The sequence below is a fragment of the Equus przewalskii genome, chromosome 15 (assembly GCF_037783145.1).
Source record: "Equus przewalskii isolate Varuska chromosome 15, EquPr2, whole genome shotgun sequence".
NCBI lineage: Eukaryota > Metazoa > Chordata > Mammalia > Perissodactyla > Equidae > Equus > Equus przewalskii.
In genome coordinates, this window is record NC_091845.1 from 83,733,711 (window position 1) to 83,758,392 (window position 24,682).

At 45.2% G+C, this 24,682-nt stretch overlaps 1 protein-coding gene across 1 annotated transcript; it reads right to left on the reverse strand.

Moving 5' to 3' along the window:
* Positions 1-10,142: 10,142 nt before the first annotated feature.
* On the reverse strand, positions 10,143-17,948 carry TM4SF1 (transmembrane 4 L six family member 1). The gene is made up of 5 exons (XM_008526553.2): positions 17,208-17,948; positions 15,685-15,774; positions 15,449-15,594; positions 12,857-13,037; positions 10,143-10,998 (listed from the first exon to the last, which is right to left on the reverse strand). Exons 1-5 carry the CDS (start codon positions 17,382-17,384, stop codon positions 10,984-10,986), a joined length of 609 nt encoding a protein of 202 aa, XP_008524775.1. The 5' UTR covers positions 17,385-17,948; the 3' UTR covers positions 10,143-10,983.
* Positions 17,949-24,682: the final 6,734 nt, after the last annotated feature.

The following is a 24,682-nucleotide window of genomic DNA, read 5'->3' on the forward strand; positions in this document are numbered from 1 at the left end:
TTTTCTTCTACATTACTTCTAGTGGTTTTATAGTTTTGCATTTTAAATTTAGTTTTCGATCCATTTTGAGTTAATTTCTGTGAAGGGTATAAGGTCTATGTCTGGACTGATTTTTTTGCTTGTGGATACTCACTTGTTTCAGTGCTGTTGAAAAGATTCTCCTTGCTCCATTGTATTGCCTTTGCTCCTTTGTCAGGGATCAGTTGGCTATATTTATGTGGGTCTCTTCTGGGCTCTGTTCTCTTCCACTGATCTATCGGTCCGTTCTTTCACCAGTACCACACTGTCTTGATTACTGTAGCTTTATAGTGAGTCTTGAAGTCAGGTAGCTTCAGTCCTCCAATTTGTTTTCCTCTTCAATGTTGTGTTGGCTATTCTGGGTCTTTTGCTCTCCATATAAACTATAGAATCAGTTTGCTGATATGTACAAAATAACTGGCTATGATTTTCGTTGGGATTTGATTGCATCTATAGATCAAGTTGGAAGAAATTGACGTCTTGACACTATTGAGACTTCCCATTCATAAACATGAAATACGTCTCCATTTATTGAGTTTTGCTTTGATTTCTTTCACCAGCATTTTATAGTTTTCCTCATGTAGATCTTACATATATTTTGTGGGATTTATACCTAAGTATTTCATTTATTTAGGTGCTAATGTCAATGATATTATGTTTTTTATTTCAAATTCCACTGTTCATTGCTGGTATACAGGAAAGCAATTGACTTTTGTATATTAACCTCGTATCCTGCAACCTTATTATAATCACTTATTAGTTCTAGGAGTTTTTTTGTTGATTCTTTTGGATTTTCTACAGAGACAATCATATCATCTGTGAACAAAGATATTTTATTCTTCCTTCCCAATCTGTATATCTTTTATACCTTTTCTTGTCTTGTTGTAGTAGCTAGGACTTCTAGCATGATGTTGAAAAGGAGTGGTGAGAGGAGACTTGCTTGCCGTGTTCTTAATCTTGACAGAAAAGCTTCTAGTTACTCACCATTAAGTATGATGCTAGTTGTAGATTTTTGCAGATTTTCTTCATCAAATGGAGGAAATTTCTTCTATTCCTAGTTGATGAGAAGTTTTTGTCCTAAATGGGTGTAGGATTTTGTCCATCTATTGAATGATCATGTGATTTTTTTCTCTCTTATAGTCTGTTGATGTGATAGATTACATTAATTGATTTTTAAATGTTGAACCAGCCTTGCATACATGGGATAAATCCCACTTGGTTGTGATGTATAATTCTTTTTATACATTGTTGAAGTTGATTTGCTGACATATTGTTGAGGATTTCTGCATCTATCTTCATGAGAGATATTGGTCTATAGTTACCAGGTGATTCTAATGTGCAGCCAGTGTTAAGAGCCTCTGTTCTAAGGGTTGAAAGGAAGGAGAAAGTATGTGAGAAGTTCTTTGCATGTTAGGTGGCTACAAATCCCAGAGTTCATGACCTGGGTGAGGAAGAGGAAGATGAGGCAAGAATTTATGAGAGTGATAATATAACAGAACTGCTGTTCTAATCTTTTAATTCATGGTCAAAATAATAATATATCTGACACAAAACTTTAAAGTTTACAATAAATTTTCATATAAGATCTAATTTAATCATCCCCATCATGGTAGGCAGTTAGAGATAACATTATTATCTCCACTTTACGCGTTAGGAAATTGAGGCTCAGAGAGAAAGAATGACTTGTCCAAGATCAACAACCATAACCCAGATCCAGGGTTCCTGAGTGAAACCCAGCATCCTGTCTATGATTCTTCAATTATTCAAATTTCTATGGTTCTTTAGTTACTCAAATGTGCTCATCAAATAAGAATCCAGCAGTCATTTAATTCCCTGTGACGTTGAAGGGGAAATGACTTCCAAAGAAAAAATCTTCAAAAAGGCAAGGAGAGAACCATCTACCTCTACTCTATGGAAACCACTTAGTTTGCTTTACCCTCAGAAGCAGAGCTGATGGGAGGGTTTAAGGCGTGGAGCCATAAAAACTGTGGTGCTCAGGGAGGGTCAAGGGGCCACTGCAGTCCCCTCCATTCTTTCTCTGTATACCTGAGCCCCATTCTCCCATCCTGCACATCTCCACAAACCGTCAGACCCTGATGTCCTCACCTGCTTAGGGGCCAAAGAAACACCCAATCACTCATAGGTTACCCAACTCACAGGACACCCTGGCCCTCTAGCCAGAGACCTTGAAGACTGAATCACCCAGCTTGCCTTTGCAGAGATTGGTTACTAGCGCGTCATTTCATTTCTGTCTCTTTGCATACTCAGGCTTTGCCTGCCCCACATTCAGGGCATGTCCTTGCCCCTCATACCTCTATACCCATACACAAGAGGATATACGGGAAAATGCAGATGGAAGTTGCTTCTCAATCTTTGCAGGGGTTTGTAGGTTACCTATATACTGCCCACACTTACATATAAGCACACTCCATGATAAATACATTGGGACTCAAAAATGGAGTTGGGGAGAGAACCAGCTTGACCATAAATTATGGAAGGATGAAAAGTCTTATAATTGGGTTATTTGTATCTCTGAAATTCTGTTGTCTCTCCTGCTAAGCGAGGTCTCCCACTTGGAGACCAAGATAGCTATAGTAGAAACTTTTTCTCCAAAATCATGACGTTGGAAATCAAGACTCCCTTCAAAACCTAGGGAGCTGGACTGCTTAAAGGGAACATAATAATCTCCTTGAGAATTGGAGCAAGATTCACAAGGGCGGTAACCCTGCACAGCTATTCGAGAACACAAGATATGGACAAAGCACTTTGGAGTGTTTTGGGAGTTCCTGTCTATCGAACAGGCAACAGCTAATTATACCAAGAATTTTCTCCTTTCATCCTAAGTCCCTGGTCATCACTGAGGGACTCCTCTACTCTCTAGGTGTCGTCATTTAATGAGTTTACCATGTTTCCAGACTGTGCTTTTCTTCTCATCTGCTGTTCACTGTTTTTCCACAACTGCAGCCCTAGGGACTGATAGTTAAATAATCTGTGAAGTTTTGAGTTAAACAAGTTTTTACAAGACTTCTCAGAGCTTTCGGAATGTCAATGTTTGTGGCGAATCTTCAGGGAGATTTGTATCCTGTGCAGTGCTTCCCAGACTTTTTCAAGGGCATCCCATAGGCCATCTGTTTGGAAGATGTTGACAAAGTCTCAGACAGAGATTGCTATCTTTTCCTCTGTTATGGATTGAATTGTGTCCCCTCAAAAAAGATAGTTTCAACTCCTAATACCCACTACCTCAGAATGCAACCTTATTTGGAAATATGGTCTCTACAGATGTAATCAAGTTAAAATGAGGTCATTAGGGCAGGCCCCAATGCAATATGCCTGTTGTCTTTATGAAAAAGGGAAATATGGACCCAGAGACAAACATGCACAGAGGGAAGACGATGTGAAGAGATGCAGGGCGAAAGCGGTCTGCTACAAGCCAAGGAATGCCTGGAGCGACTAGAAGCTAAGAGAGAGCCTGGACCAGGTCCTGCCCTAGCACCCTCAGAGGGAGCACTGGACTTCCGGTCTCCAGAACTGTGAAACAACATGTTTCTGTTGTTCTAAGCTCCCCAGTTTGTGGCACGTTGTTACAACAGCCCTGGGGAACTAAGACACCCCTGTATCCGTTCTTCTAGCTGGTGGTAGGTAATCAGGTTTATTTTCCTCCCTCTACTTCTTTAAAAAAATACACTTGAAAATTTCCATAATAAGCTTAAAAGTAACAAAAGTACCCATTCTTCTCCTCTACCACTGTAATAGAAGTATCAATTTTTAGCTAGGCAAATGGCCAGCTAGACTAGAGGTCAGCAAACTCTTTCTGTAAAGGGCCAGATAGTAAATATTTTAGGCCTTGTGGGACGTGTGCCACAGCTACTCGATTCTGCCATTGTGGCAGGAAAGCGACCATAGACAGTAGGTAAACAAATGAGCCTGGCTATGTTTCCACAAAATTTTATTTACAAAAACAGGCAGTAGACCAGACTTGCTGACCCCTGCTCCTTGAGCACCTGCTGCATGCCATGAACTGTTCTAGGAGCTGGGGCTCCATGGTGAGCAACATAGTCAAGGACTCTGTCTCATGGGGCGTGGAGCTTGTTCAACAGCTGTGTTCACCTTGTGCAGCATCTTGTTTAGGTGCACAGTGAGCAATCCAGAAATACCAAACCAGCAAGTGATTGATGGTCTCGCAGGTGGGAAGAAATGAGCCAAGCCTTGGGGGAGCTAGGCCAGGGGGAATCTCTGGGCCCCCTGGGACGCTAACTAAAGTACAACAAAGGAATCTCCGCTGGCAGTTTGATTCCTTAACTAGGAAACAAACAAACCAACACCAGTGAGCTCTTACATGCCCCCAAAACCTGTGCAAGAATGATCATAGCAACATATTTCCTAAGGTGCAAAAACTGGAAAAAAAACAAATATCCATTAATAGAATAATGGGTAAATAACCTGTAGTATATTCAAACAATGGAGCTCTACAAGCAAAGGAAAAGAGCAAACAACTGCTACATGAGACAGCACAGAAGAATCTCAAAAATTTGCAAACTGAAGCCCCCTCTCCCCCACCCCCAGCTAGGACACTGAGGACTGAAACCATAAACCACTCCACAGATTGCTGTTGTCAGTGCCCTCGAGTCAATTCTGACTCATAGTGACCCTGTGAACAGCAGAGCAGAACCCTGTCCAGTCTTTCTGTGCCATTCTCGCACCTTCCAAGGCTGTATGGGACGATGCTCTGCTGTTACTCGGAGGGTTGCCGGGTCCCTCTTCCTAGTCTGCATTAATCCGGAAGCTCCACGGAAACCTGTCCACCAGGGGTGACCCTGCCAGCATTTGAAATGCCGGTGGCATAGATTCCAGCATCACAGCAACACACAGCTGCCACAGTGTGACAACTGACAGATGGGTGGTGTGGTTCCCTGAGTGGGACATGAGCTCAGGCCACGGTGCTGTGGGATCTTGACCACTAGACCATCAGGCTCCACAGCTCACTGTCTATGTTGGCACGATTTTATTATTATATAGTCTTCATTAGCATAGCTTTACTATTCCAGGATGCTCCTGCCTAGGCAAATAACTTTATTGTTCATTATAGGAACTTCCTGAAAGACCTATCTTTAGCAGACAACATCGAGAGTCTCCATCTTGAGTCTCTGAACCTCTCCCCTCAAAATCCTTGCCTTGCTGTTCCTACCAATCCCGATGATATCATACCCCTTACCAAGCCTATTCAAGCCTTCACATCAAAAAACTCACCTTAAACCAGTATCAAGATCTCAAAGTCAACTTTTCCCTTCTCCCTCCAAGACGCTACCAAAGGTCTTTCAAGGTGAGGTTCTTCCTGATGGCAGCTCTGTCTTATGAACAGAGTGTTCTGGTGATAATTCAGGAGCCAGGATTCAACCACAGAATGTTTAGTGAGAAAAAACAGTCACAAAAGAGAACAGGCTTTAGGAATCAATTTATATTAAGTTCAAGAGCAGGCAAAACTAAACTACAGTGACAGAAATCAGAGCCGTGGTCGTGCCAGCGTGCATAGTGGTGTCGGGTGCATACTGCCTGGAAGAGGACATGAGAGTTTTCTGGTGCTGGAAAGGGGCTTTATCTTTTTTTTTGCTTTTTCTGTTGAGGAAGTTTCACCCTGAGCTAACGTCTGTTGCCAATCTTCCTCTTTTTGCTTGAAGAAGTTTGCCCTGAGCTAACTAACACCTGGTCAGTCTTCTTGTATTTTATATGTAGGTTGCCACCGCATCATGAAGATGTGGTGCAGGTCAGAGCCCGGCATCATAACTCATGAACCCCGGGCCACCAAAGTGGAGTGTGTGGAACTTAACCACTACACCACTGGGTCAGCTCCATAGAAATGTTCTATATCTTGATCTAGATGGTGGTTACATGGGTACGAACATGTGTAAAAATTCATTGAGTTGTATATTTTTGTGTGCATTTTACTGTATGTAAAAAAGTGATTTAAAAAAAATGTTAAACAAAGTTTTTTTTAATGTTAAAAATTTAATAGGTGTCTGAGATTGCTGGGAGAGCCGACTGTGGTTTCAGAACCACTGCTTTAGTAAAGAGGTTGCGTTAAACCACATGGAGTGAGGTCTTCAGAGAGACCTCAACCTAGGTACCTTGGTATTGTTTTCCAACCCTTCTAGACATCGTCTACGTCTGAGACGCGAGCGGCCTTTGCAGTTGGCCCTTAGCCCTGCACGTGAATCGGTGGCGGTGGTACACGTGTAACAGAGAAGGGCGTGGTGAGAATCAGCAAGTGGAAGACTTCAGAGTCTCCCGATTGCAGAATGCAACCTGGGAATATGGACCTCTTGAAACAGACCCTCTTGGGTGACATAGTGTTGCTCCTGCAAAAACCTAGTGTATGAAATGTTGCATAAGAAGACTCACCATTCATTTCCCTGGGGTTTTTTTCAGGGTGTTTTTTGGTAAGGAAGATTGGTCCTGAGCTAACATTCATGCCAATCTTCCCTCTATTTTGTATATGGGATGCCGCCATACCACGGCTTGGTGAGAGGTGCATAGATTCACACCTGGGATCTGAACCTGCAAACCCCCAGTTGCCAAAGCAGAGCGCACAAAATAAACCACAACCCCACCAGGCTGGCCCCATTTCTCTAAGGATTTAGCTACATTAGTTGAGATTGCATCCAGAATTGTGTCACCAAAATTGGGGGAGGGGAAAGTGTAGATGGTTTCTATTCTCATTATTTGTGACATTCCTCGATGTGTCTCATGTAGCAGTAGTCTGTTCTTTTTAATGGCTGTATGGTAGGAAAATGTGTGTATACATGGTGTGCGGTGTGTGGGGTGTGTGTGTGCACGAGAGAGAGGGGGATTGATTGATCGACTGATCGATTCCAGGAATCAACATGAAATCCAGCTCCAGAAAGGCCTTGCAGGCTTCTTTAACTGCAGTAATTAAAATAAATATTTAAACTCACAGAGACGAGCATACACAAAAATATTTCATGTTCAAAGGCAGGGAGGAAGCACTTGTACTCGCCTGAGCTGGGTGACTCAGTTTCTCTGCCTGTTGCACGTCGGGTCACTTCCACACGCCAGGCTGGGCCCATCCTGCAGATCCATGCCGTCGTGAGCTCTCCTCTCGCCTCCGAAAAGTAAAATGAGGTGCGTTCAGGCTCGGCTAAAGGAAGCCCTGACAAAAGGCCAATGCTCAGAGTACAGGTATTTCATTACTTCCATTTTTAAGATGGAAAAACAAGTACACAGTTGACATTTACAAAAATCTTATCTAGTAGCAAAACTAAGTAGACGCCACGTGCTTGTATTTCCCAAACACCGAGTGGGAATTATGGCCTCCCCATAGCATCTTTAGCCTGTGGGTACCGCCTGCCTCACCTGGCTGGTCCCTCCGCCTAATCACTGGCACCATTATTCTCCTGTGTTTACTCACAGCGACTCCTCTGCTGCCCTCAAGAACAATGGTTTTCTCACACACTTGGGAGTTTCCTTTAAAGACTATGGGCCGCTCCCTGAATGATTTTAGAACTGGATCTCTCTTTTCCGACTTTTGTTTTCTTTCCAAAAGTAATACTTGTTTATTATAGAAAGTTTAATAAACATAGATAAGTGAAATGAATCAAGGCAAAAATCACCCAGAATCTGATCCAAATTACTTTTTAGTGTGTATATATGTTATAAATACAAATATGCATAATATTTTACTGTGCTGACAACTTTTTATCAAACCAGTTCCTTGTTGCCAGGCGTCTAAGCTCTTGCCATTTTTCTTGGTGTAAACAATACTCCCAAAATTATCCCTGGAAACTGAACATCTTTGATGATTCTCTTAAAATAAATTTCTAAAAGTAAAAATATTGGGTTAAAAGGATCTGTAGACTTTACAGGTTGTTGCTTTTCTGAAAACAGCACCAAATCCCACATCTGTTGCCACTATGGGTGAGTGTCAGAGGAAACGTAATCAGAGAGATCTCAGGCACGTACAACAAACTGGAGTGAAGGTAGCATTCCATGAGCTGTTTGAGATTTCAGTTCAAGAGCTTTCCTTTATGCAGACGGTTATCTGTAAATTCGGTGACTGCGGTCAATCAGTCAATCGATACTCAGAGGGAGCTATCTAGCCTTGAGGCCACGCTGGTGATTCAGATTCGACAGTAATTTTTATTGTTTTTACGTTGCCAGGAGATAATGAGCTGTTTCATTTGGCACAATCCCTGAGGGAATTTCCAGCCAAATTGAGGGGTTTAGACTATTACAGACCTAGAGGTGAGCTATAAATAGAAACGAACTAGGGCAGAAGGTAACTTGTGTCAGCTATTTTCTCGGTGCAATGGCAATGTCTGCTATTAAAGAATTTCCAAATTAGGGGAAACTGTGAGTCACTCAAATTTGGGCTCCGGGTTGGGGAGGACTGAGGGTCACAGGGGTCTGTCCAAGCCCCCGTTAGCGGGTGGAGAGGCTGAGTCAGGGTTGGAGGAGACGAGGCCCCAGCGCCTGGGCAGGGATGGCAGAGGAGGAGGGGAGGGCCCAGGAGAGAAGTGGGAGAAGCATGGTTTTCCGTGTGAGGCTGGCTGGATTCGAATCATAGGTTTTTCACTTGCTGAAGATGTGTTCTTGGGCAGATGGCTTAACCTCTCTGAGCTTTGACTCTATAAAATGGAGACAAGCAGCACCGTATAGGGCTGTTGTGAGATTTCAGTGACATCACGTGAGTAAGAGCTCGGTACAGTAACTGACACATTGAAGGAATTCAATACAGGGCTGCTGTGATCACCGCCATGGCTAGGAATGATTATTGCCATTTCCTTTGCGGATAGATTTAGGGGAAAAAAAGCTGCTAGTGACTGAGCATTACACCTCTCTTCGATGCAGGGGTTCTTAACCTGACATCCAAGAACTTCCAAGAGGCCCTGGGTAGGTGTTAAACTTGGATGAGAAACAAAAAATGTCATTGTTTATATTAATCTGTAGCGAAAATTTAGCATTTTCTTTCTTACGCCTGCATACAAGTCACAGTAGTATCAGCAGTGTTGATCATACTCCCATCGACTATACAAAATTATGTATCTTTTCACGCCACACTAAAATTGTTGCAGGTATCTCAAAATATCATTTCAGTTGGAGTCATACTTCAGAGGCACAGTGTTCTAGACCCACGAGTTAAACCCGTGTGAGATCCCACGGGGCGGCTGCCTCCTGTCTGCAGATGTGGGTGTGATGGAGTGGGCTATCAAAACAACTATGTCATAATTTTCAAAAGTATTTTGATAAGGGGCTGGCCCCGTGGCCGAGTGGTTAAGTTCACGCGCTCCGCTGCAGGCGGCCCAGTGTTTCGTCGGTTCGAATCCTGGGCGCGGACATGGCACTGCTCGTCAGACCACGCTGAGGCAGCGTCCCACATGCCACAACTAGAGGAACCCACAACGAAGAATACACAACTATGTACCGGGGGGCTTTGGGGAGAAAAAGGAAAAAATAAAATCTTTAAAAAAAAAAAAGTATTTTGATAAAATATTCCAAAATATTGATTTACGCTATACTCATTTTACGCATTTTTTTAAACAGTATTCTTCAAAGGAGTCTGTCGGCTTCGCCAGACTACCAGAGGGACAGAGACACAAAAACGGTCTCAAGCCTTCCATCGGGAAACCCCTGTCAGGCGCCTTGCACATGGGAGGAGCTCGGCCAGCTGACAGCCAGGGAGCTTCTTTATTAACTTGCTTGTCTGTTGCGGAGGCTAATAAACACCAAAAGCAGACCATTTCTGTAGACATTTTCCAGCAGGCCAGGGGACCCTGTCACTTGAAACAGCCTAACTCTGTAAAACAGATATAAAATATCAAGGGAGAAAATGTTTGTTACCCTCCCCAGGAGCCTGGCGTCTGGAGCACCCAGCAGAAAGGAGAGTTACCTAACTAGGGTGATGACCCCAAGGGATGGCAAGGCACCAGCGATGCTGGGTGGCAGAGGGAGGTTGAAGAGAAGGGAGAGGATGGGGGGGAGAACGGGGAATAAAGAAACCAGAAGACACAAAGCCCCTAGCCACGTGGGCTGCACACCCTGCAGGCTGGACGAAAAACAGGGAGAAAAGAGGCGGAACTTCAAACAAAGGACAACGAAACAAAACAAGGAAGAAATGGTAGTGAATACTTTATTTTGTTCTATTTAAACAAGCAAGTTTTGGGGGTGTTTCCTTGTGGTGCTCCTGCCCCCCTCCCCCTCCCCCATTTCCCGATGATACTGATCAACTGCTTTATTCCGTTTCCCATCTTTCTTCTTGTCCAATTATCCAGGCCTTTCTCTTTTTAAATACATGGTCCTTAGTGCTTGTCTTTGAAGGAAAAAAGATTTAGGACCTGCTAGTACTCGCACCAAAGAGCAGCACTGCGTGTTTTGACTCCTTCTTTTGTCTTGGAGCATTCTCAGTCAGCCCTCCCACTTGAGGCAAGTGTCTGTCTCTTACAGAACACCAGGCAGTTCCAAAAGGCCTCTTGTAGCCATGCACAGGCATACAGATGGGAAACACCATATAAACAGTGAAGAAACACATCTTTTCAGGTTGTCAGATTTTTCTCCTTCATGGTTTTAAAAAAAGCAACTAGAAATCTTTCTTTTATTTAACAAACACGTGCACATATATATACAATAGTAATTGGAATGCGACATTTGTCCTTGTAATGTTTCTCGAAAGTGTTACTTCAGGTCACAGCTCATCTCAGATACGCTGAGAACCGTCATTCAGTCTGTAAATTACCTCCAGAGCGTGGTTTATTTTCTCATCCCTAAAAAAAATGTTTATTCGCTAAGTTCCAACACTGACCTCATGTGAAGCTGCTAGACTTTATACACATTTATAAAAGTAGAATATGCAGAGTATGATACACTAGTACAAAGTTTTACAAATTAATACAAGAAAAAATATATAAATTACAGTGAAATAGAGGAAGATGGTGGTCCCGTCTTGGGATGGTTCTTTTAGCAGTCATATTGCTGTAAAGAAAATGAAATACGTGTTAGGCTACGGTCAGGCTAAACAAACAGCGGTGACATTTCGGTCCTTTAAATTCCTGTTTTAAGCAAACATAGAGTAGACTGATCTCATCTTCAGGAGAGCTTCAGCCAACAACACTGAGAGCTTGGACAATGCTCATGAAATGTTTCCTAAACAACCCAGATCTGTTGTCCGTCCCAAGTAAAAGCTGCAGAAAGGGGCCATGGAAACTGCAGTTTGGTTGGCTTTGAATGCGTTTAGGTGGGGTTTTAATCTAAGGGATTTAAGAGACAATGCCTGGGAGTTTCACACAGGAGCGGGTGCAATGTGGGTAATCTTTCCGATTAAATTCTACCGAGTTACAGCCTTGACTCATCCCTACTAAAAACCTTACCCTTTGAAAGGGTCTTTTGTCTCGTACACAAAGGTTAACAGCTCTGCACTGTGGTGTCTGGAGAGAAGCCATCCCTGCTGTGGCTCAGAGGGGAAACCCAGTGGGACAATTTGCTCCCCCCACCCAGGGGAGCGTCACTCTGCAAACCACTACAGCAATTTTGGTCATGAACATATCATTTCTGTCCCCAAGATGCACGAGCACTGGAGTCCAGGGGGCTCTCACCTCATTTAAACTCTGCCTTGTATGAAATTCAAGGCTAAAAGATGGGTTACATTATAGCAATCCCGAGAGGATTCTTCTCTGCCTCTCCCCAAATAGATTGCCTGGAAACAAATCCATATTGAAGGTTTCCCACTCTATTCTTTTCTTGGAAATTTGGCAGTTTCCCAAGGAAATTCTTAATCTTGCTGTACTTGCCTGATAAGGGAAACTAGATTTTTAATTTAACTTCCCCTCAAAAATTGTAGAAAGTTCCCATGTATTTACAGCAAAGTTTTTCACAGTAGCAATGGGCTTTTAGTTTTCATTAAGTTTTGTCTTATTTTAAAAAAAAGTTAAAAGACCTTGAACCAGAGGAGTAAATGGTTAGGAAAATATAATCCAGTAAGTTTCTGCTTACCTAATCCTGTTTTACAGAATAAGATGTAAAAACAAACCCCTCAAAATTGGACCAAAGCTGGACTTCCATCAATTCAATAATATAGGTTTTTTCAGAGGATATAGAAACAGAAACTTTCCCTGCCACTAACAAATGCATATTTCTCTCTGAAATCATATCCCCAGGAAATGAGGGCTTCCTGGTTTTCTTTCGCAGCGAAAGGCTTTTCGTGAGCTGCTATTCAAAGGCTACTAGTGATTCTTAATTCTTAGCTTTTTGGGCACCTTTGTGACTCCTTATTAGGAAGGAACTGTAGAAACCCAGCAGAACAGCAAGCGTTGCCTAAAGGTTAGGAGCAGGAGTCGAGGCAAGAAATGGGCCAGGGCTGAAGCCTGTTACCGCCTGACGAGGAGACGACACATCGCTTAATCTCTGAGGCATGGCCTCATCTGAAACGCGCGTTGAGCGCAGTGCCCAGTGCAATGAATGTTAGCTGTTATTTGTGTATACCAGTCAGGAACATGAGAGAAGCAAAGAGGGGACATTTCTTTTGTGTCTCTGCAGTGAAAGCAGGGGTAGTGAAAGGGGCAGTGGATTCAACCCTGAAGGGGCGTTTTCCTAAGTACATAGAGCCAAGAACAACCACCGAGACAACCCAGCCACTGCGACCCTCAAGGAAGCTTCCTGTTAAGAGCAAAACTGAATGCTGTAAACGCTTTGCCACAAAAACAAAGTAGAAATAACTGCTGGGAGATGGGGCAGTGTTTGATTCTGCCTCTTTTCTCCATGATGAAAACAACAGCACATTATCGTAACTGAACACACTAGGGCCAGGTGACGACATTTTCACACAGGCTCTTACCTGTTGGCGACTGTTGCAAAAGCCACATATGCCTCCAATTATCCCATTTATTACTTGAACAACACACAAGATGAATTCAAGTCCACCAAAGGCCAAGAGGATAGAGAACAGCGTGACATTCCATTCCACAACGTGCTTGGGTTCGGTGCACTGGGACCATGTGGACCTATTCAGAAGGTATCTGTGGATAAAAAGAGGAAGTTCTGATACATGACCACACCTAAGGGGATGTCCCACCAGCTGCTTTTTTAAAGTGTGGTGTTTTTTCATTCAGAAAAAAAGACATGAATTAATTCAATGGCCTATATCAAATTCTTCCAACCCAAGTCATTCCACAAAACAAGGAGTTTAGCCCAGATCTTGTTGCAACGATAAACTTAAAATTCAGCAAAGATTATTGAGCACTCAGAGTGAGTTAGACATGGAACTGGGACTGGGGATAGAATAGTGAGCCCTTCATGGGCTCTGTCCTGGAAAGCACAGCTTAAGGGAGAGACAGTCGGCAATCTCAAGGCAACAAGCTCACTAAGCGGGTAAATGAAGTGTGAAGGGGCCACAGAGGCGGGACACCCAGCCCAGGCCAGGGAGGACACTGGGTGTGTATCTAGTCCACAAGTCTGAGCTCTAGGAAGGTGGGACCTGGACCACTTCATAGCTGCATATCCAGCCTCTAGACCAGAATCCGACATGCAGCAGGTGCTCAAGACATTTTAAAAGTAACTGAATGGTAAATAACAATCTGAAGCCACTTTGCGAAATGTTAGCAAGCCATGCTGAGGTCCTATCTGAACATATATATATATATACACACACATACATATATATATATGTCTTAGGAGATTTTCTGAACACCTAGATATTCTCACAGTCTGAAAAATTCTCTCTCTAATCACTGTCCTAGAATTTCAGCCTTTGCTACATCATAGAGTATTTGAATCCTTAATGAAATAGGATTTGATTATGCGGGAAAATCAAGGATTGAGCATGCCACAAAGAGATCTAGTGCAGTTCTTTCCTTATCAGTTCTTCCTACCACAACAGAACAAAGGGGCTGGGAAGTAGAGACCTAATTTTGGAACAGTTCATTGAGCCAATCAGAAATTCAATGTGTTGATCACAAAAAATTCTGTCCTTCTGGCCCCGTCTTTCTGCATGTCAGTGGAACAAAAGTCCATAATTTCAGGACACAGTGTAAGAAAATTCTTTGTCTCCACTTGCCTATCGAGCCACTAATCACTGGCTTGTGACCATTAGTTATTCCCCATGTTGAAACCCCTGGACAAGTTGAAATGAGGAATGACGTAGAGGTGGAAGCTTTCTTTGGAAGCTGAGGTGGATCATGGGAGGGGCATACAAATCAAACAGCTATGAAAAATAAGTAGTGATATTCCCGCCTCTCCCTGCATTCCAGCTGCATGAATCACGACGTTTTACAGAGGTAGGCTTCTGCAGGAGTTGGTATGCTTGTGCATACGCGAATAGCCAGTCTGCATAGTACATTCAGTATGTTCTGAACAAAGATGAATCACGATCCCTAACAATTTTGAACACCCAAATTCCAAACTCCTGCAAGTGCTAATTTTCCTTCAGAGGCTGCCACTGGGCTGTATTCACTGTAAGCTAGGAGATAATATCAACCCCTCCCAGTGGCAGTGCTCACAGGGCGTCAGCTCCTGCGACAAATGTCTCCATAGAGCATCTCATTGATCCTCCTGGCAACTGCCATTGGTTTTCTTTTACAGGTGACAGAACTGAGATTCACAGAGCTCAGTTCACTTTTTCCTGGTTACTCAGAGAGTAAGCAGAGCTGAGATGGAACCCAGCTTCTCCTAATTCCATATTCATGATCTTATGACCTCACTACATGTTACACAATTCATGAGGGACAAACATTCTTGAAAATATAGGACAATTCAAATTCATTACTCATATTATTTTCAGTCATGAATCTCATTATTAAATCATTCAAAATGTCATTCATTTATCATCAGGTACATCAGTTTCTATCAGCTACTTCTGTTCTTTTCTCAATAATGGATGAGAAGTAAATATCAATATAAAACAATGGAGCCTCTTAAATTATCCCAATGTTCAAGTTGTGAATAAGACCTGTTGTAGATAGCCTGATCACTTTAAAGAAAGGGTGCGTGGTGCATGTTATTGTGTTGTATGTGAGTGGGCATGTATGGGAGTAGTATGACTTACCCTGAACTTTGGTTAAACTCATTTGGTTTCCATTCATATTATATAAGGACTCTATAATATTTTAAAATATAATATTTTCTTATAAAAATCTCTCTATCCCTCCATTTCCTCATCTATAAAATGGGAGCAATGGTGGAAGTCATCTCACAGGGTTACCATGAGGACTGAATCAGCGAACCCATTACAAAGCACCAAGAGCTTCTCCAGGTGAGGGACTGGGCATCCGTCCTCTGATACCATTGCCTAAATCATGCCTGTGTCAGGGCCCATAAACCTGGCTCGGTGGATGGACAAGTGGATGGTTGATGCCTTTTTAGTTTGATGAGTTTGCCATTATACACGTGTGGTGGGTAAGAACGTGTGGCCTGCTAGGAAACGACCACTTACTCTCCATTAGTGCTGGCAAAGGTGTAGTTCCACTGGCCGGAGGAATCAAGACACAGTGGTCCTTCTGCTAAGCCCAGGGCTGCCACAATGACACAGTAGCCAGATCCTGCAAGTCCGATGACAGCGGCCAGGATAGAAGAAAGCATCTTGGGAGAGGAGAAACACAGGAAGTGAGCCACCGGGTGTCAGGGCTGCCTCTTAGGACCCGTTTCCCCCAGCCGCGCGGGAGGACCTACCGCACATCTCTTGCCACACTTTTCGTGGCCACAGCATCCACAGCAGTCCTCGTCTTCCAGCCCCATGAAGACAAACGCTGGCAGGAAAATCTGGTAGAAAGCAAACAAATTAAAGTCATTGCCTTTCCCCAGGTCCGTAAGAGTCAGGCTAAGCAGCTTTTGGTAAGATATGTTTCTTTCTAATGGTGTTGAATGGCTTTGGGTTAGATTGACCAAGTAGCTCCGAGATTGTAAAACTATGAGGAGAAAAAAGCTTCTAAGTGTACTGTCTGCGTGTTTTCATGCAACGTGTGCAAGCACTTTTCAGGATGAGGGTGTGTTGGGGGGCGGGGGGCGTAAAGTAATTACCTACAACTGTGTTTATTCCACAAGAGTTCGTAGCATAGTCCCAGAGGCAAACTCTGTTTTGGAATTATTAAACCCTGTCTTTAAATCTGATATCTTCCCCGAGTAAAACATAGAAGATACCAACAAATCTTTAAGAGAATAACTAAAACTTTTTTGTAAATGGGAACAATGAAAGCTCTGTGTAGTAAGTGTGAACTGCTTCTTTGAAGATACGATGGTTGTAGCTTTACAACAAAGCCTTTTAAATAAAGTAAGGATGAAATGCTTTGAGTCTGAGATCCAAAGAAGCTTATATAAGTGCAATGTTATGCTAAGGATAAATGATTATGTTAACATGATAGTAATGCTTAAATTCAAAGCACGTTTACCATACCATAATTAGTGTATTAAGATTTAAATGTTTTAATATCCTTTACTTCACTAAGAAAAATGTTTTGTATGACATTAGCAATTCCATAAACCTTCTGTTTAAACTTCTCAACCCCAGCATTCTAAAGTAGCAAACTTAAATTTGTCCACATTTTTTCTATGCTGTGGTTGAAGCTAATACTTCCAGCTCCCAGGTTGGCAAGCAAATTCCTGTCACTTCAATTAAAAGCAAACCTTGGAAAAACAACACATTCCACTATTAGCTTCAGACGCTGATGTGCTGCTAACTGTAGGATTTTCCCCAGACACCACAGCCCAGCGTTACACAAGGGAGAAAAAATATAATTCTTTCTAAATAGCAATGCACTCACAATTCATTATTTTTTCTGTCACAGATGCTTCAGAATAAACAGCAGACAATCTGGATGCAAAACTCTGTTGATTTAGACAGAGAACCAGCCGACCCCTCCCAGCTCCCCAGAGCAACTGTTCAATGACTATCTGCCCCAGTACTAGAAACTGGATAGTCTCTCAAATCTGATTTGAAAGCTAATCTCTGCTTTCTAGCTGTAAAGCAAGAGTTTAGCAAAAAAGTAGCTCACTTTTAGTTGAAAGAAGATTTTGTAAAACAACACCTAATAAAATTAATACACTAGACCTGTCTCAACTTGTGTGTAATCTGCTTTCAAAAGGAGAATGAACAAAAATAACTGGACTTGGAAATAGGCATTAGAGGAAACTTTCCAGGAAAACATCTCATTAACAGGAGAGGGTTTTTAGGGCTGTAATGATTCCGGACAACTTACCAGCAAGCCCCCTCCCCCGATGCCGGAGAACAACCACACGAAGCGGCTGAGGTGGTTTTCCGAGGCATACTTCGTTTCCCCGTTGGGAAAGTAAAGCAGAATATTAGCGACGATGGAGAGGATGGAGAAGAGCAGGAGGGACCACCCGATGCATCGTGCGCACTGGCCGTAGCACATGGTGGCGAGGGGTCTGGGAGACCTCTTTCCCGGCACTGCAGCTCAGCGAGGCCCCGGGTCGGATGAGAGAGTGCCCGTCTGCGGAGAAAGCAAAAGCAATTTTCAGCCCATTCGTGCAACCTCTTAAATACTCTGAGTTCTTAGTCACCGGGAGGATGAGGTCCTTTGCTTTCATTGGTCCTGATCGCAGGCTGCAGTTGGGCTTGGGGGAGGTGAGAGAGTGTCCCGCCCTCAAATGAAATCGTTGGGACAAGTGAAACTAAGGGCAGGACGTCAGAAACAGCTTCAGTCACAGGCAACAGAGAGAATCCTCCACAAGGAATGCACTGTGCAACTCCTTCACGGGAGAAAGGAAAGTCTAGTACAACTTTCCAGTAACTGCCAAGTGTCCTCAGTGGGACGGGCCGGGTGGAGGTCTGAGAGGCGGCACGCTGTGATCCCCCTCTGTGCAGCTGTTGGCCAGCTTCCAGTCTGAGGGCTCTGTGCTCGCTTCCACCTCTGCCTTGATTTAATTCCAGACCTGGGGCAAGTCTCCTGAGCTCTGAGCTCACTTCCTGGTCTCTTAAAGGCAAGGTGTCCGGCCGTCACCCACGGGTTTGAGGAGGCTGTTGGGAAAATGACAGAGCAGCCTTCTTTCCTCTGCCTGGGTCATGCTCTGTGGGACTGAGCCTACGATCCAGCCTTCCTGGACATCTGGCTCCAAAACACATGGCATTAGTCAACACAAGGGGTTCAGGCACCTTTTCCTTCCTGAGTATTGCTGTCAGCAAGCAACACCACGGGGTGGGGGGGGGCGGGGGGGGCACAGGAGGCCTCCAGCATGGGAGAAGGATAAAAAGAAGACGAGGAAAGGAAAAGAAAAAGAAAGGAGGAGAAGAGAAAGGGAGCTGGCAAGCAGAGGGGGAAACAAGACTGAGAGGACGTGGAATGACATGAGAGTCCCAAGGCACTGATCAGGGCACAGGGTGACGTGTGGTCCACCCAGTGAGATCCTGAGTCGAGCTGTGCCAGGCTCGCCCCGCAAAGGTGGAGAAAGGATGTTAGACTAATTTTCTCATGTGGTTATCTGGCAGAAGGAGAGATCAGACTCAAAATAAGTACAGCCCTGAATAGCAGGTGGCACCTGTCGGCTGGGTGGGAGGAGGACAGGGTGGCCAGGACTGAAGGGGTGCTGTCACCAGGACAGAAGAGCTCGTGCAGAACAGAGGCCGAGATGGGGAGCTGTTGGTTCAGATGAGGAAGGTAAGCAGGGCTGGTGAATCCAGAAGCTCAGGCTGAGGCCAGAGTCTGAAGGACTCGGGCCCAAACGAGAGGGCAGGACACGTCCTGAATAAGAGCAGCCAGCTGTGGTTAGCGATGCGGGATCCAGACAGGGAGGGGGACCCCAGAGGCAGCGTGGCCTGAGCATACTAACGGCTGAGTCACCATCCAGAAGGGCCTGAGGAAAGAGATGGACGGGAACTGAGTGCAGGCAGGGCAGCCTGGAACGGGCCACCTGCTCAGGTGTAGGGAGGCAGGTCTCCTCCTGCCCGTCACTCTGTCACAGCCAGGCATCCAACAACGGGGCGCGTGTGCCCTCTGTCCTGGCTTCAAGTCCTACTGGAGACGAGACTGCACAGTATCAGGGCCTGCGGGGCTGTATTGACAAGCCTTTGTCAAGGGGTCATCATCCCAACCCTCCCCTCTGACGGTCTGTCCCATCTGGGGCCAAAATGGGGGCCTTTGCCCAGAGCGCTCAGTCTCCTTCCTCCTTCTCCCTCAACCCTGCAGTCAGCAAGGCAGGGAGAAGACAGCGAGGGGCCTGGAAAGAGAGAGACTGGAGGGACAGCCCGACTCTGCGGTCTTCTAGCTTCGTGGACCTGGCAAGTCGCTTCCGTCCCTGGGACTCTGTTTCCTGGGCTCAAAGACAAGGAGCGGGACTAGCTCAGTGGTTCTTAAGTTTCTGAGAGTTTTGCAATGATAGGAACCCTCTCTCCTGAAAAAGAAATGTACATTTATGCAGACACACACATTGTTCACTCCGTTTCTGGGCATCCAGGGACCCCCCCCGAAGCCCTTTTCCTCATTTCTGAAGGTGCAGCCTGTCTGGAGCCAGCTTGCAGCACAGATGCGGCGTTCTGCCCCCGCCCTGGACAAAATGAGGGGGGATTTCTGAGGCTGAGGCCCAGGCATCGGCATTTTTTATAAACACTCCAACTGAGTCTTGCATTCACTCAGGTCTGGGGAGCACCAGCCCGGTGCGCAGCCCAGGTAAGTACCATTTGTGTTAGGTGATCTCTGAGGGCACGCTCACCGCCAATGGCTCGCCAGCTCAGGCCAGACGCTCCGGGCCTGCACGAATGGGGGGACACATTGCCATTTGGTGTGGGGCAATTTCAGGCTTGAGCTGACAAAATTCTCTTGTAATATGGACTCCCTCCCCCTTGCTCACCCTCCTGTCATTCCACATGGCACCCTCTGCTTCAAGCCCCCCGCTGGTAACCTAAAGTAGGGTGTTTTCTGGCTTGGGCTCCTGGTTTAAGACTAGATGTGCTTTTCTGGACAATTCCTTTAACCACTTGACTCTGGTCCTGCCAGAATTTGCCCAACAGACGGCCTGTCCTTTCTCATGGCCGAGAACTTGCAGTTACCTATGCAGAGCTGCCATCTCACAGACTCTTTCTGGGTTTCGTTCTGCTCTCCAACCCCCAGCCCTGCTCTCTTCCCATGTCTGCCGCCCGTCCTCCTGGTTCTGAGCCTTATTTACTCCTGGAGCTTCGTGGGGCAGGATTCTGCTCATACATCCCTAAAAGCAGCCTTCTCCCAGGGCCCATCAAGTGATGCTGTGCCCCCTCTGCCATCACATCACCCTGTTCTGTTATCATCCCAGAATTTATCATCCCCGAATTTGTTCTGTGTATTTACTTGTTTCCTTTCCTATGGTCTATCCCTGCTCCCCTTCTCTCTGAGCACGGCATCCTTTCTGCCTTGTCCACGTTGTTCCCAGGCACCTGGAACAAGGCCTAGTACACAGTAGGTGCTCACTGAACATTTGCTGAATAGTTGAATGAATACGTATGTGAATCAAGGAATTTTTCAGCCTATTCTTACCAGGCTGGAGCTCTAGTCCCCCTCCCCTCAATTCCATCGTGCCTCGCTGTGAGCCCACCATCTCGCTGAAAAGCCCTCTCGGCTGTTCACACCATTGCTCCTGGTCCCGCCACTGCCTGGCTGTTTGGTTTGGGCAGGTTATTCGTCATCCTGCACCTCAGCTGCTCTCACTCACTCGTCACCAGTATCTATTGAGCTCCTACTGTGTTTTCCAAGGTGTGAGGATCCAGCAATAAACAATAAAAATCCCTGCCCTTGAGGAGAGTCCATTCTGTCAGGAGAGAGACATACTAAGTAAACAAAACCCATTGTGCATTAGATGGTGTGAGTGCAGGAAGGGGATCAGGTGAGGGAGGGAGAGGCCTCCTGAGGCAGGAGCATAATAAAACCTCCATCACAGAGCTGTGACATGCTAAGTGAGTCAGACTGTGTGCAGCACAAGCACCGGCATTTGGCAATCTCTCCATGAATGGTACTCACCACTGCTGACTGTTTTCTCCAGCCCATGCTTCCAGGTGAGGTGTGTTTACCCCATTCATGACTCACCATGTCTACTTCTCTGGGATTCCTTCACTCCGATATACATAGGACCTCTTTATTATCTTTTGTGACTAATTTTTACACACAGGAGTTCCCACAGTTATACCAACAGCACACTTTCGTCTCCCTCATTCCCTCTGGAATCAGCCTCAATCCACAAATACCTTTGGAAGGAGGGTTTTCACTTCACCACAGACCTGCATGTCCCTGAGCACTGGACGCCCCACACGTCAGCCCCACGTGTTGGATATGCTGTCCCACTGTTTGGCTCACCTTTCCTTCCTTCCCGCCCTGCTCCACCCCAACCGGCTTCATTCCTTTGGCTGAACTCATCAGTTTTTCCACGACCTTCCATCACAGCCCTGCCTGCCTCCCAGACCTGCTCCTCACTCCCATTTTGTCTTTGACACACCCCCATCCCGCCCTAATCAGACCACGATGTGGTGATGTGTGTCCTCGTCAGCCTCCCCAGCTCTGCTGAGGTCCCAGAGCAGATTTTCTTTTCTTCTTTGAGAGCACAACAGCTAGTCTAGAGTCGGGCATTTAGTTGGCTCTCAATAATTATTTGCTAAATTTTATTTAGACAAATGGGGGAGTTGAGTATGTTCAGTTCTAAGGTTATTTGCTTTTTTCTTTTTTTTTTTTTTTTTTGAGGAAGACTGGCCCTGAGCTAATATCCGTGTTCATCTTCCTCTACTTTATATGAGGGACACCTGCCACAGCATGGCTTGACAAGCAGTGGGTAGGTCCGCACCAGTGAACCCTGGGCCACTGAAGTGGAATGTGTGAACTTAACCGCTGAGCCACCAGGCTGGCCCCAGTTATTTGCTTATAAGCAAAGCCAAAGTGTCTTAGGAAAAGTTAGACAAAATTGGCATTTGTGATATTTAAATTTGAAAATTTTCCATTTTACCTATCACTCACCTGAGCAGCTGGTGTGTGCTCTCTTGGTCAGCTCTCCCAGCCATTTGATGTGCAGAGGTGGCTTCAAGAACAATTCCAGGGGAAATTCCTTTCGATAATATCAAGTGCCCTATGAGCTTAGGTTTTAATGTCGGAAGAAGACTCAGCAGAATGAATGGTTCAGCTCCCACCCCTTCACGGAATCTTTATGGCCGTTTCACAGTTAAACTCACGAGAGTTGAAAACTCTTCCCAATACCACCTAGCTAGTGAGCAGTGAAAATGAGCTACCTTTAAGAACTAATGTCGATAGGCTCTGATTTTGTGTGGTTGTGGGATTCTAAGAGGAAGATTTGAACTCAGGTCTCCTGCCTCCTGGTTGCTTTCTTCCATGTATATTTTACCTTCCTTGTTGGGAAAGCACTAGTTTCTCACTCATTTGGACAAGAAAAATGTAATGATTCATACATAGTAACTATACTCAGAGTTTTTTTGATCTTAAGTAATGGAAACCAGTCCCATGAATTATGGACTCCAAAGGCAGGGGTGCAGGCAGGACGATCAGACTCATGGACAAAGGGAACTGAGCTCCGCAGGAAATCCAGAATGTTCTCCTCATTCTCCAACTTGCATCTTTGACTCTTCCATCCACAACTTCACTCTTAATGGAGGCTCGTTTTCTCTCTTTCACAGTCCGTGCAAAAGAATATGGCTACTGACAGTTCCCAAGTTTACATTTTTCTCTGTTCAAAAGACCCCCCAGATTCTGAGGGAAGTGCGTTGCCTTGGGCAAGACTGGGCCCTGTGCCCACGCACGTGGGGCCTCAGAAATCACCACTGCGATGTGTCAATGGAGCAGCCGTCATTCTCAGGAAAAGGCAAGCACAGGACCAGGCTGAGAAGCCAAGATCTATCCTTTATGCAGAGCTGCCATCAGGGCAGACTGCCCCGCACCGGGAGGCAGAGGGAAGAGGCAGTGCTCTGCCATCTTACCCACAGTATCCTGGCTCTTCCCCCGCTTTAGATTGTAACCCCGTCAGTTCTCTGGTTAAAAATAAGCTTCTTGGCCCAAGATTAAACCAGAGTTCATCTTCCCCCTCAGCCTCTCGCTCCTCGATTTCCCCATCCTCAGCTGGTACTTTTAGGTCAACATCTCGCAGGGTCATCTTACCCCCTCATCAAGCCAGGGAACTTCCCAGGCCTCATTGCCATTTTCAGACAAGGCACCTCCTGGGACACCTGCTCTATCGTCCCAAGCTCAAGATGTGGGTTTGGCTCTCCTTCTCGGGGGCTGGCTGCTCAGAAGGGCTGGCCAGTGCCCTGAGGGAGGGGCGAGCTGAGGGTATCCAGAGCGTGCCTGAGACGACACTGCACAAATACTATAAGGGAGTAGCATTCTTGTTTTCTGGTTTGAGTCTCATTTCCTTGGGTTTTGTAATAAAGCCTGGCATGTGGGACGGTGGAGGGTTTCAAAGACCATCTGAGTCTCAGCGGAGAATGGCCTGTGGGTTTCTAAAACCAACCCACTGATTCAGCCCAAGGGAAACAGGGACACTATGAAGGTGGGGCCAGGGATCTGCCTTTTAAGAAAGCTTCCCAACTGATTCTAATGCTCAGCCAGAGTCGAAATCCACTGGTGCAGGCGGCCCAACTTTGTAGTTTTACAAATGGGGGCCACTGAGGTCTGGAGGGGTTCATTTCAGTTAAAAGAAAAGCCACAGATTAAATTGGAACAAAAACAAGCCCTAAAAAATTAAAACTGATAAATGCATCTGTTTGTGTATTTTAAACCCCGTCAGGCGGTTCCCTTTCACTTCCCCAGATCCCAGCAGCCTTTGGGGAGGAGGACAGAAAGCGTTATCCAGTTTCTGTCCAGTTAGGGGAAGAAGGGAGGGACAATTAAAAAGTGTGCAGAGTAGACACGTGCCAGTCCCTGCGTGTTGTAACTCGATTGTGCATCCTCCTGTGTGGGCTACTTCCAGGTGAGGAAATAAGCCTCTTATGGGTTAAGCATGCAGGCAGAAGCCACCAGCCTGGGCAGTGACATGCTCCGGACTCCACCTTCTCAGGCATCCCAGCCTCAGACAGCCAGGCACTTCCGTGCAACATCTGGCTTATTTACATCACTCACTCCATCCTCTTCAATGAAAAACGTGCACCAGATTCAAGGACTTTTTCTTTGGCACTTCTGAGTAACATAACTTCAACACATTAATCATTTGGATTCTACTTTCTTTACATAAACGATTTGAAGGTTAACCTGGTGTTTTTCAAATAAGAAGACATTCCACCAATGTGAGTCAGAACTCGGTACCAAAGCACAACACTAAGGTTCTGGCCAGTATTCAATAAGTTTGATTTTATTGTAGCAAAAGAGAACTGCCAACAATCAAGGTATGTGCACAATTAAAAGTTAAAAAAAAGTACTTTTTTTTTTAAGATTGGCACTTGAGCTAACATCTGTTGCCATTTTTTTCTTCTTCTCCCCAAAGCCCCCCAGTGCGTACTTGTATATTCCAGCCATAGGTCCTTCTAGTTGTGGCATGTGGGATGCCGCCTCAGCATGGCCTGATGAGCAGTGCCGTGTCCACACCCAGGATCCGAACGGGCGAAACCCCTGGGCTGCTGAAGTGGAGCATGTGAACTTAACCGCTGGCCACGGGGCCGGCCCCAAGAGTAACTTATTTTTTCGTAGGTTCAGTATAGGAGAGAAGTAACAAAGCCTGTGTTCATTTCCTTTGCTCTGGTCTAATATGTAAAAGGACT

What these genes read in the sequence shown, in the direction of transcription:
- TM4SF1 (XM_008526553.2), bottom strand. Translation starts at nt 17,384, where the DNA reads ATGTGCTACGGCCAGTGCGCACGATGCATCGGGTGGTCCCTCCTGCTC. An exon ending in TCGGGGGAGGGGGCTTGCTG is followed by an intron (nt 15,775 to 17,207) that starts GTAAGTTGTCCG and finishes GCTTTCTACCAG; the next exon opens with ATTTTCCTGCCAGCGTTTGT. An exon ending in TTTGCCAGCACTAATGGAGA is followed by an intron (nt 13,038 to 15,448) that starts GTAAGTGGTCGT and finishes TTTTATCCACAG; the next exon opens with ATACCTTCTGAATAGGTCCA.